A 15,177-nucleotide genomic window follows, 5' to 3' on the forward strand; every position below is an offset into this window, starting at 1 on the left:
TTCTGATTTACTTTCTCTCTGAATTTGCCTATTCTACACATTTCATATAAATGGGATAATGAGGTATTTATTCTTTTTGTACCTACCTTACTTTGCTTAGCATAATGTTTTCAAGATTCATCTATGTTGTGGCATGTATCAGGACTCCATTCCTTTTATGATAGAAAGGAGCTGTTTTGATCTGGACAAAAGTGGCTTTTTTTCCCCCTTCCCTAACCTAAGGAGGGCACATTCCTTAAACCATGAAAGGTCTTAGGTATATATTGTCACATCAAAGATACTGGTCTGGGTATATGCAACTAGTTGTTCGAGATACTATGTTATTAAACACTACTAGCCTGAGCATGAATCCCTGCACTAGTAGCTCACTGCCGCCCTCCTGTAGCTCCCCCCTCCTCCCTACCCCCTCTCATAGCTTGCTGCCCTGCCCCCTCCTGTAGCTCTCTGCCCGCTGCCCCACCCTCCTGCTGATCCGTGATCCAGTCATTACGCGGCTGGTCCTTACTCGTCAAGGTGTAAAAACCATTTGCATATTACATCTTTATTATATAGGATTGTTTTAATGCCATCTTGCCGATGTACTTAAGGGTGAAGGAGGAAGTGCAGATGGCATTCCATTATCAGCTTCCCGGGATCAGTAATGTATGAGTATCTAGTAGAAAAAAAACAACAGGTATATAAATAATGGGTGGAGGCTTAAATACCAGAGTAGGACCTGACACACACTCTAGGTATTGCTGATTGCTATTTTAGGAGATATGACTAATTTATGGCAGTAATCCAATCTACCTTCTTCCCTCCCTCCCTTTCAATTTTCTATATCCTAAGCTTAAAACTTATAAGGAAAATGTTTTGTGGAGCCATAGCAAAGCTAAGGTTCACTTGTAATGTACTATTTCACCAGGTTCTTCCTTAGAGGCTGTGACCACCTGCGAACTCTGTAAGGAGAAGTTACAGCTCAACCTGGAGGACTTTGACGTCCATGAACTGCACAGAGCTCATGCAAATGAACAAGTTAGTATATTTTCCCTTGTTGGTAAGTGTCTCTTCTATGTTTAAAGGACAACTCTTGAAGAAAAGATTAAAACATGGTCAGAAAACCGGCATTAAAATAATAAAAATAGTAATAATTTTTTTAAAATATATTTTATTGATTTTTTACAGAGAGGAAAGGAGAGAGAGAGTTAGAAACATCGATCAGCTGCCTCCTGCACACTCCCCACTGGGTATGTGCCCGCAACCAAGGTACATGCGCCTGACCGGAATCGAACCTGGGACCCCTCAGTCCACAGGCCGACGCTCTATCCACTGAGCCAAACCAGCCAGGGCAATAATTTAATATAATTCTCTGTTACTGCATTAGGGATTATAATTTTATAATTTTTCTTTTATTTTTCTCATAACTTTCTGTCACTGAAAGGTAAATAACCAAGTCACAGGTTTTAAATTTATGTAGATAAAATATATCCTATGTTTCCTAAATAAACCTGAAAATAATAAAAGCTTGGGAAAGTGATCCCTAAGTAGTGCCCCAGATATCTCAGTTACGAATGCCTCTTGAGTCATGCGCCTGCCGGAATCGAACCTGGGACCCCTCAGTCCACAGGCCGACGCTCTATCCACTGAGCCAAACCAGCCAGGGCAATAATTTAATATAATTCTCTGTTACTGCATTAGGGATTATAATTTTATAATTTTTCTTTTATTTTTCTCATAACTTTCTGTCACTGAAAGGTAAATAACCAAGTCACAGGTTTTAAATTTATGTAGATAAAATATATCCTATGTTTCCTAAATAAACCTGAAAATAATAAAAGCTTGGGAAAGTGATCCCTAAGTAGTGCCCCAGATATCTCAGTTACGAATGCCTCTTGAGTGCTGGAACATGATTAAAACAACAAACCCTGGATTTGCTTCATATTTCTGCTATTTCTGTATTTTTTATGTTAGAATAGTTTTTATATGCATATCTGACCACATGTTCTTAGTATCCTTGTTCCCTCCGCCCTCCCCATTTCTGTTTCCAACTTACGTTGAACAAGTTATTTTATGAAATTTTTTATTCCAAGTTCACATAGTTGTTTTCCTTTAGTATTTGTACCATTATAGTCTAGCTGTTATTTATATAATGAATACCAGGGCTTCTTTGATCATAATACATTTTTCAAATATTTTCTTCTCATTTCTCGGATTCTTTTGGTATGTATTGATAACTCCTGTTTCCCAATAATTTTGATCACTAATTTTTGTTTCTTGAAGAGCTTTACATTTTTAAATGTTGGGATGCTTAAATTATACAGTTAGAATGAAAAGCTCACTTCTTAAAGGAAAGTTTGGGAGGTGGAGGTGGAGGTGGAGAAAAGATGTTAAAGGAGATTATTAGGATGATCCTAGAGCCATACACTATCCAAGTGAGCTTAGCATATTTGTTATTAAGAGAGATATTTGATGGTGAGAAAATTCATGAATCCTTAAAAAACACTTTTTAAATGAAGGGGTAATGGACCCCCCCGCCCCTTTATTTTATTGACACAAAGTTGAGATAACATAAAAACCACTTAAATTGAGCAATTCAGTGGTTATCCATACATTTGCAATGTGCAACCACTACCTCTGTCTACTTCCAACCATTTTCATCTCTTCAAAAGAAAATCCTGTACCCATTAAGCAGTTTCTCCCCTTTACCCCCTTTTCCACATCCCCTGGAAACAACCAGTCTTATGTTCTGTTTCTGTGGAGTTCTCTGTTCTGCATATTTCATATAAACGGAATAATGTGGTATATGGTCTCTTGTGGACACTCCTTTTAAATGTGGGAACAAATGGATACCCCTGAAAATCTGATTAAAACCATGAACACTTCTTACAAAATATACATAGACACAAAATCTGTATATAAGTTATGGGATTCCCAAGTTCCCTGAAGCTAATTGCTTAGATCCAGGTTAAAAAATCAATGATCTAGTGCAGTGGTTGCCAACCTTTCGGACTTCACAAGGACCACCAGTGTTCCTCGGACCACCACTGATCTGGAGAATGAAACATAAGGCAGCTGTAGTACAGATGGTACTCCAATAGTAATTGGTTATTATCTAATGAGTCGGTTGTCCAAAAAAATACCACTTAAGCAAGAAATTTTCGTAAATCCCCAAAGGAGTCTCTCTAGACAACTGAGCATTGGTACTTTAAAGAATGGTAGAAGAGTATGGAAAGATGGAGTAATGCAAAGAAATATTTTTTTATTCTCAAAATGTGAGTAGGTTACAAAGGATGGTTTTCTCCTGCCATCTTCCTTCTCTATGTACTCCATCGTGTCTCTTAAAGGTGTTGTTTGACTTTTCAGTTAATCCAGGAATGTTTTTACTGTTCTCCAATGATTTTAATGATCCACATCTTAAGTAATTTGGAAGTGTTGGGAAATAGGTGGAGTCATTGCTAAGAAAGCTTCCTGGCTTTAACTTCTTTGTTCTTTGTGAATTATGGATTCTGGTGGCCTGACAACTACCCCCATTTTAAGTGATTAGTTTAATGTTAATACAGTTTAGTATTTCATTATCCAGTGGCTTCATTTTTTTCAAGGTACTAACCATTAACATTTTTAAAATCTTACGGGTATATAATTTTCTTGTAAGATAAAAGTAAGTTAAGTATTTAAAGAAGCATTTAATAAATCAACTTTGAATTTCTTTAGTACTCTAGAATCTGATAACTTGCTGAAGTTGGTACTAATAAAGTATAGTTCTTAACTTGCAGATAAGTTAATTACCAAAATGGCACAGCTTACAGATAGCTTGCTGTATAAAAACTACAGGACAGTTCAGATTTTTAAAACACTATATGATTTGTAGTTTTAGCTTCAAAACAATAGAAGAGTTTGGAATCAAATAACTATTTGAGTAACAGTTACTCTATTTCCTTTTTTAGTTTATTTTTTAAATTACCGTTGCCTTTAAATTAATTGTATTACCTAAGAATCATTTGACCTATCAGAGTAGGTTTTAGTTATATAGTATATATTGAGTTAGCTGTAGATGAAGTGATAATTTTTAAGTAAATATTTAGTCATTTGTGCAGTGAAAGTGCTTATGAGCTTTATAAAGAACCAGATTCTATAATCATATGACTTAAAAATCCCACTTTTATATAAACCATTACATAAAGGAAGACTGTATGAGACTAAAGAGGCTATTCACACACCTATTTGGACTCATTATTTGGCATTAGTAAAATTTTATGATGTTATGAAGGGTGGCCCTTTATTTCCTGTTTTAATAGATGGCACCATATCTCTTACTAGGAGCTAGACATTAATGGATATATTTCCTCTAGTTTATCAGTGTACTATGACTATCAATCTCAAGTTTACTAATTTTTCATTCTCCATTTTCTTTTTCTTTTGTTTGCTTCTCTTTTGAAGGCTGAGTATGAGTTTATCAGCTCTGGTCTCTACCTAGTTGTGTTATTGCACTTGTGCGAACAAAGCTTTTCTGATATGATGGGAAATACAAGTGAACCAAGCACACGAGTCCGAGTAAGTAATGTTGGAGGAGGGCGGTGGGAGGGTGTGATGTACCAGGTGTTTGTTTTGGAAAGCAGATTGTTTTATATGCTCATATTCTATTTCCTTTGAGGACTTCTTGTGTTAAAATGTCTCTTAAAAATAAAAATATTGTAGATTTAATAGAAATTGCTATCTTCTATATTAAGCAGCCTAATTTTCTCATAAAGCTATTTTAGTTAAGTAATTTTCTAGCTCATAAAGGTAATTGGAATATATTTCAGTGAAAAACAGAAAGGAAACACTAAGGGGAAAGTGTTCTCTTTTTAATTGAGAGGAGAGGAGGATGACTTAGAAATATAACTTAGAAATCTGAACTCCAAAAACCAAGAGAGAATAGGAAATTAACTTCAATTTATTTGTTACTGTCATGTAAAAGCTTACCAATGTACTAATTTTCAAGTGAGTCCATAATGCAAACTATTTTAGATACGGATTATTTGGTATTTGCTCTGTACACTATTACCTTAATTTAATACTTAAGCTAGCTGCTAGGTAGTCGTAAATGATACAGTTTGCCTCAGTGTACCAGAGGAGATTTGTATGCTGCTACCTTGCTCATTTTGTGTAGCAGAGGCTAGGGCCACCTACATCTCATTACTGTAATTATCTGAACACTTCATATCTTTAAATGTGTTCATAAACATATATCCTTTAACCTTTTTTATATAAGTGTTCATTTTAGTGACAAAAATTTAACAATTTATGGTATTTTTTAAATTATAAAAATGTAATGTATATTATACATTGGTAAAACATTTTTCTGTAACCATCATATGCACATTATTATACCTGTGAGCCAGTTGACAGATTATCATCATTGAGGAAAAGAGAATAAACTGTCTTAAGACCATCCAGAATTTGAGCAAAGATCTCTTGATTTCTTAGTATTTTAGAAATCATATTACTACCCAAATCAGGGGTCCTCAAACTACGGCCTGCGGGCCACATGCGGCCCGCCGAAAACATTTATCCGGCCCGCCGGGTGTTTTTGCCGCCGCTGCCTGTCCTGCTTAGCAGCCGACTCGTCCCGGGCCCGCAGTGAGCATGTGTGGAATGTCTGAGGGACAGTGAACTGGCCCCCTGTTTAAAAAGTTTGAGGACCTCTGACCTAAATCTAGTTAATGCCATAAAATGACTTCTCTCTTAAGAATGAATAAACCATATAAGTCTATTAAGTTCTATTGAATTCATGCCTTTTTAAAAAGCTGTAGTCAAATTAATATTCAAGTGCAAGTCATTTTTATAATTTTTTTAAAAATATAGAATCAAGTGCAATACTTCGAGTTGTCACATTTACATAATATTCTTGTTTTAATTTTCTAAATTGACCACTAAAATTGAAATCATGAGTCCAAATTCTAAAGTTTTTATTTTTTCATAATTGTTGCGTTACATTTATGCAAGAGAAATGTTATTTGATACAAATTCTGTATTTGCTCCCAATTTCTACATGCTCAATACATGATTAATTTATTATTTATAAAAAATTTAAAAACAATATCCTTAAGCTTAAGTAATTTTTGAAGTGGGTCGAGAAAGACCCTCCTATTTAAAGGCTTAAAAATGGTGTTTGACTTTTTAAATAGAAATGAAACTCCTAAACTGAATCTCTCTTCAAATCCATTTGCAACATTTCAACTACTGTATTTTTTTCTGCATTGTTTCTAGTTTATTAACCTTGCAAGAACTCTTCAGGCACATATGGAAGATCTCGAAAGTAGGTGGAATTCCCCCTCCCCAGACTTGTTGAATTTACTGTTGCAAATTAAACTCACAGAGCAAAGCCTTAAGTATATACTCTCTCAAATTAGAGCTTCATTTATAGCCTTAATACCATTGATTTGGGAAAGACGGCTGGGCAACTGACATTAGGATTTTTAAAACATATTTTTTTAAATGGTACTAATTTTAAAGTACAGAAGGATCTACTTTTAACCATCAGTATATTACTTCCATTAAATAAAATTTTGTTTCTGATCACCTTAATTTTCACACTTAAGACGTTTGACTACTAATCAAACGACGCTTTTTAATCTTTTAGATTTTTGTGTTTGTGCATGAAATTTTGTTATTCAGCTTTGTTAGGTCATAAAAGATTTTCCTGGGTTTATGTATAGTTGTAAGAAAATAGGGGTAAAAGAGCGCTAATTCTGAATCCATAACAGAAGCCATAGTGGTGGGTTAGTTGTTTCTTTTTTGTTTGTTTTGCTCCTTGTTCAGGTCCTCATGGACATTTTTAGATCCTGTTCTAGCATTAGGACTTCTGCCTGGGCTCCTATATGAAGGCATTTAATGTCCAAATTTTTACAGGCATCTGTACAACATACCATCTTCTCAAAGTCCTACAACCTCCATGGTGCTTCATACCAGGTGGACGCAGATACTGGTGGCTCTGGAATAGTTCCTGGGACTCCAAGATTACCCTGTTTAGTACTTTTTCACCCAAAGCAAGTGGCTCCCCATGATCAAATTTGAATGCACTCTTTGAAGTGTTTTAAAATATGTATTCTCCAGTTGATTACCTTCTATATCATCTTCAAAATACTTGAAAGTGTTGTCTGTAGTGTGCATAACATTTTCATCTTTAGCAAGTGTTCAGCATCTTTTGAAATAAGGTTTGAGGGGGATTTAGTTCTCATAAGAACTTTTTAATTCTTTGATTACTCTAAGATATGGATTTTTGTCATTCTGTGCTATTTTTAAGTTTTAAAAAGAGTAGAGGTACAACCAGATAATGCAATTTTAGAATTTAGTTAGTATATGTAAAAATTGTATATAAAAGAGTCAAATGGTATATGAAATGGGATGTAAATCTTTTTTCCTTTATATCATCTTATCCCCTTTTTTGTAAATAATTTATACTTTGTCAGATATAATTTCAGTGAGTATTTTCCCCAGATTGTTTGTCTTTTTTTTTTTAATTCTCTTTTATAATTTAGCTCCCTAAACATAAGTGTCAACTCCTAAACATGAGAGAAAGGAAAAAAGATGGAGGTGAAATATACTCAAATTCAGCTGAGAATGAGAGATGTTGTGGGTGCTACAAGTTAACTACCAAATAAATACCAGCATATTAACATTCTGAACATGGATTCTGACCGAATTTTCACCTGTGGAGTAAATAAAATAGAAAACATAAGTTCTTTACAAAGCAATTTACTTTTAGTTTGCTACTGCTCCATGATACAGCATAAAACTTAACCCTTGTGTTTATGCATTCATGAGCTTTTATGCTTGGTATCATTTAAGTTTTCTGCAAGATCAATGAATAGACTGAGAAACTGTACATGTAGCATATTTTTCTGGTGGAAGTCATTTGCTGGGTACTCTTAAATCATCCAGTGTTAACACAAGAAGAGTAAATGCCCTTGATAATAGGGGAAATGCTAGTTCAATGTTTATTTTAGTGAACTTCCATTTTCCTCAACATGCAGAGCAGTTTACAGAATACTTATGTTCTTCCTAAAGACATTACAGGATGTTTCATATTAAATTCTTGAACCACTAATGACGCTAAAATAAATTGAGGTCCGAAATACTGCAAAATGATAAGTTTCTGGCAATGTGGAGTTATAGGAGTAATTTCAACAAAAGGTTTTTACTGAATCCAGTTAGTTTAGGCTGTGTCTATAGAAAGCTATTTTGAATAACGAAATAGAGCTTTTTCTTGGCATTGTATAGACACAGCTTTGATGTAATTTGCAAGAATACCCATAATCTATTCTGTGCACATTTTTTTCCATTCTCACCAGATGCATCAAAACATGTTGCAGTAATAAGCCAGACTCAGGTGTGTGAGGAGCACTTGTTTTAAGTTTACTTTTTCTCTATTGAAATTGGCTAATATGAGCACAAACATTTCAGAAACTTTTTAGAAGATGTTCTTGAACCACATTTTAAAACATTTTTGTTTTTATAGAAACTAACAAGATTTAGGGATGGGGGTGTTTTGGAATGGCATTACCCACAGTCAAACTACCCTAACCCCTGTCATATCTTCATTTTGACCAAAGAGTTTATTACGTTGGGATTTTATTTTACAAGTCATTGCTCTTCTGGCTTCATATTTACACTTCCATTCTCATCCCCCTTAAAATCATTCTTGATCATCCTCTTTTCTTTCAACAGCTTCAGAGGATGATTCTGAAGAAGATGGAGAACATAACAGAACATTTGATATTGCCTAACTTCATATAAGACAAATGGATGATCTGTTAACAAGTGTTTATTAAAACTGGCAATTAAGTATGAGTTAATTTTGTGGGGGAATGCCTATTAAATACATTATATAAATAAAATGAATATATATATATACACACACGTATGCATGTGTATATATATATATATATATATTCATTCTCAAGTGTTGCTGAATTAAAATTCTACTTGCTGGACCTTTTAACATGGCCAGTCACTGATGTTAATAAACTGGTAATCAAAAGTATTTTTCTTTTAGGTGAGTGGGGAAGTGTTATATTGTTTTAAATATCTAAGCAATGCCTACAACCCTTTTTTTGTTCTGATTATTGTAGTCATATTTATGAAAATGGTTCGTGTTTTAGCCCTTTGCTAGTGAAAAAAAAATGAGACAAAACTGCTTTCAAAATAAAATGCCAAATGGCACCTAATTATTTTTCCTTTTAAAATGCCTTAAGTTGCGGTCTCATTTACATAATCATTTGCTTCCGGTGTTTAAAAAGAAAAAAGAATGAGTAGGGGGGAGTAAGTTATGAAGAGCATTATATTAGGTGTCCAAATTTACTTTAAATTCTAAATTTATTTAGCGGTAATACCTAATTTTTAAAAAAGTATATAAATTTAAAATGTATAAATGATGGATACATTTTTGTATTGATTTGAAAAATGCAGGTTATATTTGATAGGCCATAGTATGTAGATATTCCTTTAGGAATATTTCAGCTCTAAATTATACCAGAATTGCCAGTCAAGTGCTATTTGGTAAAAAGAAAATTATTGCAATCTCAAGTTAATGGAATATTTTTAAATCCCACATTCAAAGTTTAAAACACTGGTTTTCAATATGTTTTTTAGTGTTGTCACTTCTTCGTAAATAAAAACCTGTTTGGATCCTGACCGTTTTTAACTGTTGTTAATCTGAGCATTTATTTAGTGGCTTACTATTTTCACTACATTTGGAGAACAAAAGAACTTTACCTGTTCACCATGAATAGATCTACACTGTGGTCATGCGTCGTGTATAATTCCAGAACAGTGTATTTTCTCTGTGAGCAACCTTAGGATACACTCAAAAACACTTTCATATGGTTTTAGGTTGAATAAAGTCGTAGACCATGGCAACAAACTTCTTTTTCCAAATCTAAATAGAAACCATGTAATTTCTCAAATCTGAATCAACATTTACTTTGTTGGTCTTCATGTAAAACCTTGGCTCAAAATAAAGTATACTGATTGATTTACTTTATAGCTTGAAATGTTTGCTTTTGGTGCTCAAAGTAGACTTCAAACCTTATAGCAAGAATTTTATTAAATTTTCAAATTCCATTTCATACAAAACTATAAATGTTTCTAAAACATTTGCTCAACTTGTTAGTTTTGCGTTCATTACCTTATGTAAAGCAAAAATGCTAACTTAAGGATGCCAGTTCCAGTATCTATTCTGTGGGTCCTTAGGGTTGCTTTGAATTTGAAACACTTATACTTTTACTAGAATTCAGTATTAAAAAACTAAAGTGTCTTCTGCTTTAAACCACAATATTTTTTATTTGAAAAATTAAATGGTAAAAATTCCATTGGTGTACAATTTTATAGTTTTTTAAAATACTAAGTGACAGTGGCTTGAGCTTTATAGTATTCTGTAGTTCTTAGCACTACATATTTAATATTATATTTGCTTCTAATATCCTGTAAATGGGAATTAGAGGGAATAAGAAAAATATTTCCATTAGTTATCACAAACTCTGAACAAAAATAAGACACCATACACTATTCACTACAAAGATTGCAAATTCCTAGGAAAATGTAATGTTGTTCTTCCTAGATATCTGCCAAATTAACTAGACCATGGTCTTAAAGAAAGCAATTTAAACATTCTGAGTATAAATAAAAATGCATATTATTTGTTAATAAAAATACAGATTTGAATGTTCCAGTTAATCTGTTGACCTTTAAATAGAAATAAGGGCCTATTTACAGATGTTCTGATACATAAAGAAAATTAAGATTTAACATTTCATTACCAGGGTCCTCTAATAACTTGTTTGAAAAAATAAACACAGGGGTATCAGTTTAAAACAGCCATTTTGCAAGAGCTGCCATTAGGTAGAAGTTATCAAAACGAACAGAAGAAATTAGTTGGTTGTATGAGTATTGAGTGGAAGGAGAGGGGAGATTCTAGAGCAGCACTAACCAGTGAAAGTGGAAATATTTTAAATTGCATGTTGAGTTGAGCACTTGAAATGTTGCTAGTGTAATTGAGGAACTAAGTTATTTTTAATGTAAAAGCCACACATTTTGTGGGTGCTGTAAGTTAACTACCATATTGGCCATTGTAGAGATTTGTGACAACAGGAGAAAGTATTAAGAGATCGGGATCGTCCTTAGTTCTTAAACTCCTAGAATCTGAGTAGGAAAGCAAGAAGGAATTCCAGTCTAATGTTCACTATCTTTAGTACCACTTAATAGCTTATCAACAATAACCTTCTAAATCACCACATAAAATAAAAAAGAAAATTAAAGCTCTTACAGGGCATAATTGTATAATACAGCTTCTGTAACATTTTCTCTTTAATACCACATAGCCTTTATTGTTAATATCTCCTTAACAAAAGTGCCATTAATTGTGAGAAGGGAAACATGACACAAGCTGGGACTGTTGCCTTTGATCAAACTTGGTAGTGTGGACTGTGGGTTATTGAGAGAGGATTTAACTGAGCTTTGTGTTTCTAAATGGAGTAAATATAATTGTATATCAACTCTATATGTTCTTTGTTTTCTAATAGTTTTTAAGCTATAAAGAAAACTTAAAATAACTTTCAGCTTTTTTCCATTTTCATTTTTGACGCCCAAAATGATTATTTTTCACCCTTAAATTGTCCATGAAAGGTGCTGAAAACTTTTAAGCGTCATCACTACCATATAGTACAGTGTTTTTCTGCATTTTTTGCTTATGTCATTGAAATATAAAGGTCAGTGCTGGAGGAGTATAGGATAACCTTATATGGGAGTACGTCTGGTGGTAGGGGAAAAGTAAAGGCATTATATTTCAAGTGTTATCCTTACTACCTGCCTCCCACCACCTTCCTGGTATGGCTATAGTTTTTGTTTCAAAAAATTTTATTAAAATTCTAACCATTTGGGATCAGTGCTAAATACTGTGTGTTGTCCAAAAAGTAACGAAATTGTAAAATTATGCAACTTATATGAAATACTGTTAACATCCTTAAAATTTTCTACATCTAAATTCTACCATAATGGCAGCTCTTGCAAAATTCTACATCTTCAAAATCTAAATTTTGAAGATGAAAACAAATTATCTGCCATAGTAACCAGCATGTACTCATATATCTCAATATATATATAGTATAAAGTTAGGTTTATTCCCCGTGCATGTTTATTAGTAAGAGAGCAAGATGTAGCGATTGCTAAAACTAGTGGTAGGTAGAATTTTTTTCCCAGCTATAAGGTGGTTCAAGTAAATGGGAGGAGGGAGGGAAGATATAGCAGGTAATACAAATAGAGTGGGTTTGGGGTGTGTTTTTTTTTTCTGCTGTGCTTTAAGCTTTCCTGCAAGTAAAAAGTAACATTTGGGGAGGTGGTTATAACCACTAACATATCTTAAGATCATTCCTTTTTCAAATGCGATGAGGGATGTTAGTGAAATAAGGATATATACCATAAAAACTCATTGTGAAGTTTTATATTAAAGTCTTACACATGAATCACTGCCAGTGTGTTTGATGTCTTAATCCAAGATTTCCAAAGTTTCAGTCAAATTGAACAGCATGTTCATTTTCTTCTGCAACTACCAAAACACAGTCATCGTTATAAGGTGATTGGGGTGCAACTGAAAAAACGGTGGTGAAACCAGAATGCAAATTTCTTTTGTACAGGAACCAAACGATTGCTCCCAAAACTGTCAAAATTACTGTGCTAGCAATCACCAAAGCTGATATTAAAATGTGGTTATCTGTAAAGGAAAAGACAAAAGAAAATACGGGAAATCAGGTACATAAATTGCTAATACTGTATTGGGGGGGGACACTAATAGTTTTATAATGTAAATACTTGGCTATTTTGGGAATTTCCCACACAGATGAGAAAAATTATACAATTACTATCAAGGTTTATATTTTTTTGCTTGAACACAACTGCCATATTTAAATTTTTCAGGTAAATTTTTCAATTCTCTAAGATTCAAAAATCCCTTTTTGTCTTTTGAATTTATTCAAATAACTGTTTTTGTATTCCTGAAGTAATTGTGTACAACCTTGCAGTTTTGGTTATCAAAACCTTGGAACCTTTCTATAAGAATTTAGTTGAATAACTTAAGCAAAATCACTTTGTTTAGGAGTCAGGATGAGGACAATGCTTTGAGGAAGGTATTTGTATTTCATAGTAAAAGTAAATGAAGAGAAATCCCAGAATTGTTTTTTCTTTAAAAATGTATTTTTGCATTGAGATTACTAAAATATTCTCATAATGCTCTTTTCAGCTGGTGCTTGTTAAAGTGAGACTTGGAAATGTAAAGCTTAGCAAGAAAAATCTTGCCAGAAGTTATCTGTTAAGATGAGGAAAAGCCATTGATATTTCTAAAATATTGACAGGCTTCTTTAGAGACATTTAAGTGAAATAATGTTAAGCCAAGAAATCTGTAAACTTCAAATGGGATTCTTTCATAGTTAATTGTTTTTATTAAACTTAACACAGCCCATTTGCAGTATAGCACTCTGACTTGACCAGTATGAACATACTGCTCTTATTTCAGTCTATTAATGAATGTATAATAATATCCATAATCAGCACTAACTAGTGATTACATGACAATAGCTCAAAAAAAGAAAATTTTAGTCTGAAAACATGGTAATTAAGACAATGGCATAATAGACATAACCACACACCGTAACTAGTAAACTAAAATACCTAGTATCTTAAGAACTGAATAGCATTCCGCATTGGTAGGGCATAGTATATATACACCTTGTGTTTTTACATTCTGCAAGTGGCCTGTGCTCAAGTTGCCTCCAGGGCCTTTGATTGGGTTTGCTTTTGAACCATGTAAATACATGTATTATCTTGCAGCTTTTAAGAAATGTGTTTAGAAAGCCCTCAAGACATGTAATTACAACTGAGGGGAAATTTTTTTGAAGAAAAGATAGTCCTTTCCCACACAAACATTGGAGTTCAATGAAAAAAATTGGTGTTTTAAAAAAGTTCATTTCTTACATAACTTGCAGTTAATCATATTTAAAATGTCAGTCTTATTACAAAGCTAAGAGACCTTTCTACATTTGTATAAAAACTGTTCTACTTTATGTTTAATTTTTTAGAGAGGGTCATTAGTGAAAAAAATTTAAGACCATTACATACCTGATAAATATTTCTTTTCATATGGAACTGAAATACAAAAGAAAATCAAAATTAAAAATTTTAATATTCTAAGATTGCCTTTAAATACTTTCAAAGCAGTTAAAAATGAACCCTTTAATAGCTTAATAGTATCCACTCCCATTTTTTGGTATTGCCTTTATCTGTTTTGAACTTAGTTTTTAATAAAAGATGTAGAGGTCTTACAAAATGCATTAGCTTGGTGGTGGAAAAAGAATAAGGGGGCTCAAGAAAAAGATAATAAAGTGAGGTAAAGAGGATTTTGGTTGGGAGAATGTAGGAAACGTTAAAATTAAAGTATACAACTGTAATCTTTTCCTCATCTTGGATTTACTCATGATGTTTCAAAGTTATAGTTTAATTAAAAGTTTGGTTTATATAATGGTTCCCTAAGGCACAGTAGATGAACTAAAAAAAAAAATTAAATACGAAGTTGAATGCTACCATAAAGCTATGACAAATTTTATATAATTACTATAAAACACTGTAGTCAAGAACTCTGCTGAAGCAAGTAAAAAATACCTAGTTCAGATATCTACACTAATTAATAAAAGACAAACATGCAAATTGTACCTTCTCTATGCCTTAAGCCACACCCACCAGCCAATCAGAGCGATGATATGCAAATTAACCCAACCAAGATGGCGGCCAGCAGCCACAGAGCTGGAGCAAGCAGGAGGCTTGGTTGCCCCAATGATGGAGGAAGCCAAGCTTCCCGCTGGCTCTGAGCTCCACTCAAAGCAACAAAGTTTCAATTATAGAAGGTAAATAAACCCCAGATACCTGCTTTCAGCCGGCCGTGGCCACGGAGCTGGAGCAAGCAGAAGGCTTCCCTCCCCCCTGCCCTGGCTGGCTCTGAGCTCCTCTCAAGGCTACAAAGTTTTAATTATAGAAGGTAAATAAATCCCAGAATAAAAAGAAAAAAAGGAGAGGCTGGGAGCTTCCGTCGCCGGGGGGCTTGGCCAGCCAGAAAATGGCCCTCAACCCCTCACCCAGGCTAGCCAAACCTCCATGGGGTGAGGGTCCCCACTG

General features: G+C 33.7%; 2 protein-coding genes across 10 annotated transcripts in view; one reads left to right on the forward strand and one right to left on the reverse strand.

Moving 5' to 3' along the window:
• Positions 1–9,998, forward strand: part of MARCH7 (membrane-associated ring finger (C3HC4) 7, E3 ubiquitin protein ligase) — a 46,572-nt gene extending 36,574 nt beyond the window's left edge. For 4 of the 9 annotated variants that reach the window (XM_014534105.1, XM_014534106.1, XM_005859352.2 and 1 more), the window contains 4 exons: positions 905–1,014; positions 4,417–4,530; positions 6,229–6,277; positions 6,871–9,998. In XM_014534105.1, coding sequence (XP_014389591.1) covers positions 905–1,014; positions 4,417–4,530; positions 6,229–6,277; positions 6,871–7,025 — 428 coding nt within the window. In that variant the 3' untranslated portion in view covers positions 7,026–9,998. Of the gene's footprint in view, positions 1–904; positions 1,037–4,416; positions 4,531–6,228; positions 6,278–6,870 lie in introns of those variants that run through there. The other 5 variants (XM_005859354.2, XM_005859351.2, XR_001360752.1 and 2 more) reach the window with 4 other exon arrangements.
• Positions 1,938–15,177, reverse strand: part of CD302 (CD302 molecule) — a 31,713-nt gene continuing 18,473 nt past the window's right edge. Inside the window, exons 4-6 of the mRNA XM_014534111.1 lie at positions 14,128–14,154; positions 12,473–12,727; positions 1,938–3,028 (exon numbers count right to left, since the gene is read on the reverse strand). Coding sequence (XP_014389597.1) covers positions 12,525–12,727; positions 14,128–14,154 — 230 coding nt within the window. The 3' untranslated portion in view covers positions 1,938–3,028; positions 12,473–12,524. The remainder of the gene's footprint in view (positions 3,029–12,472; positions 12,728–14,127; positions 14,155–15,177) is intronic.

Source organism: Myotis brandtii, unplaced genomic scaffold (genome assembly GCF_000412655.1).
Source record: "Myotis brandtii unplaced genomic scaffold, ASM41265v1 scaffold125, whole genome shotgun sequence".
NCBI lineage: Eukaryota > Metazoa > Chordata > Mammalia > Chiroptera > Vespertilionidae > Myotis > Myotis brandtii.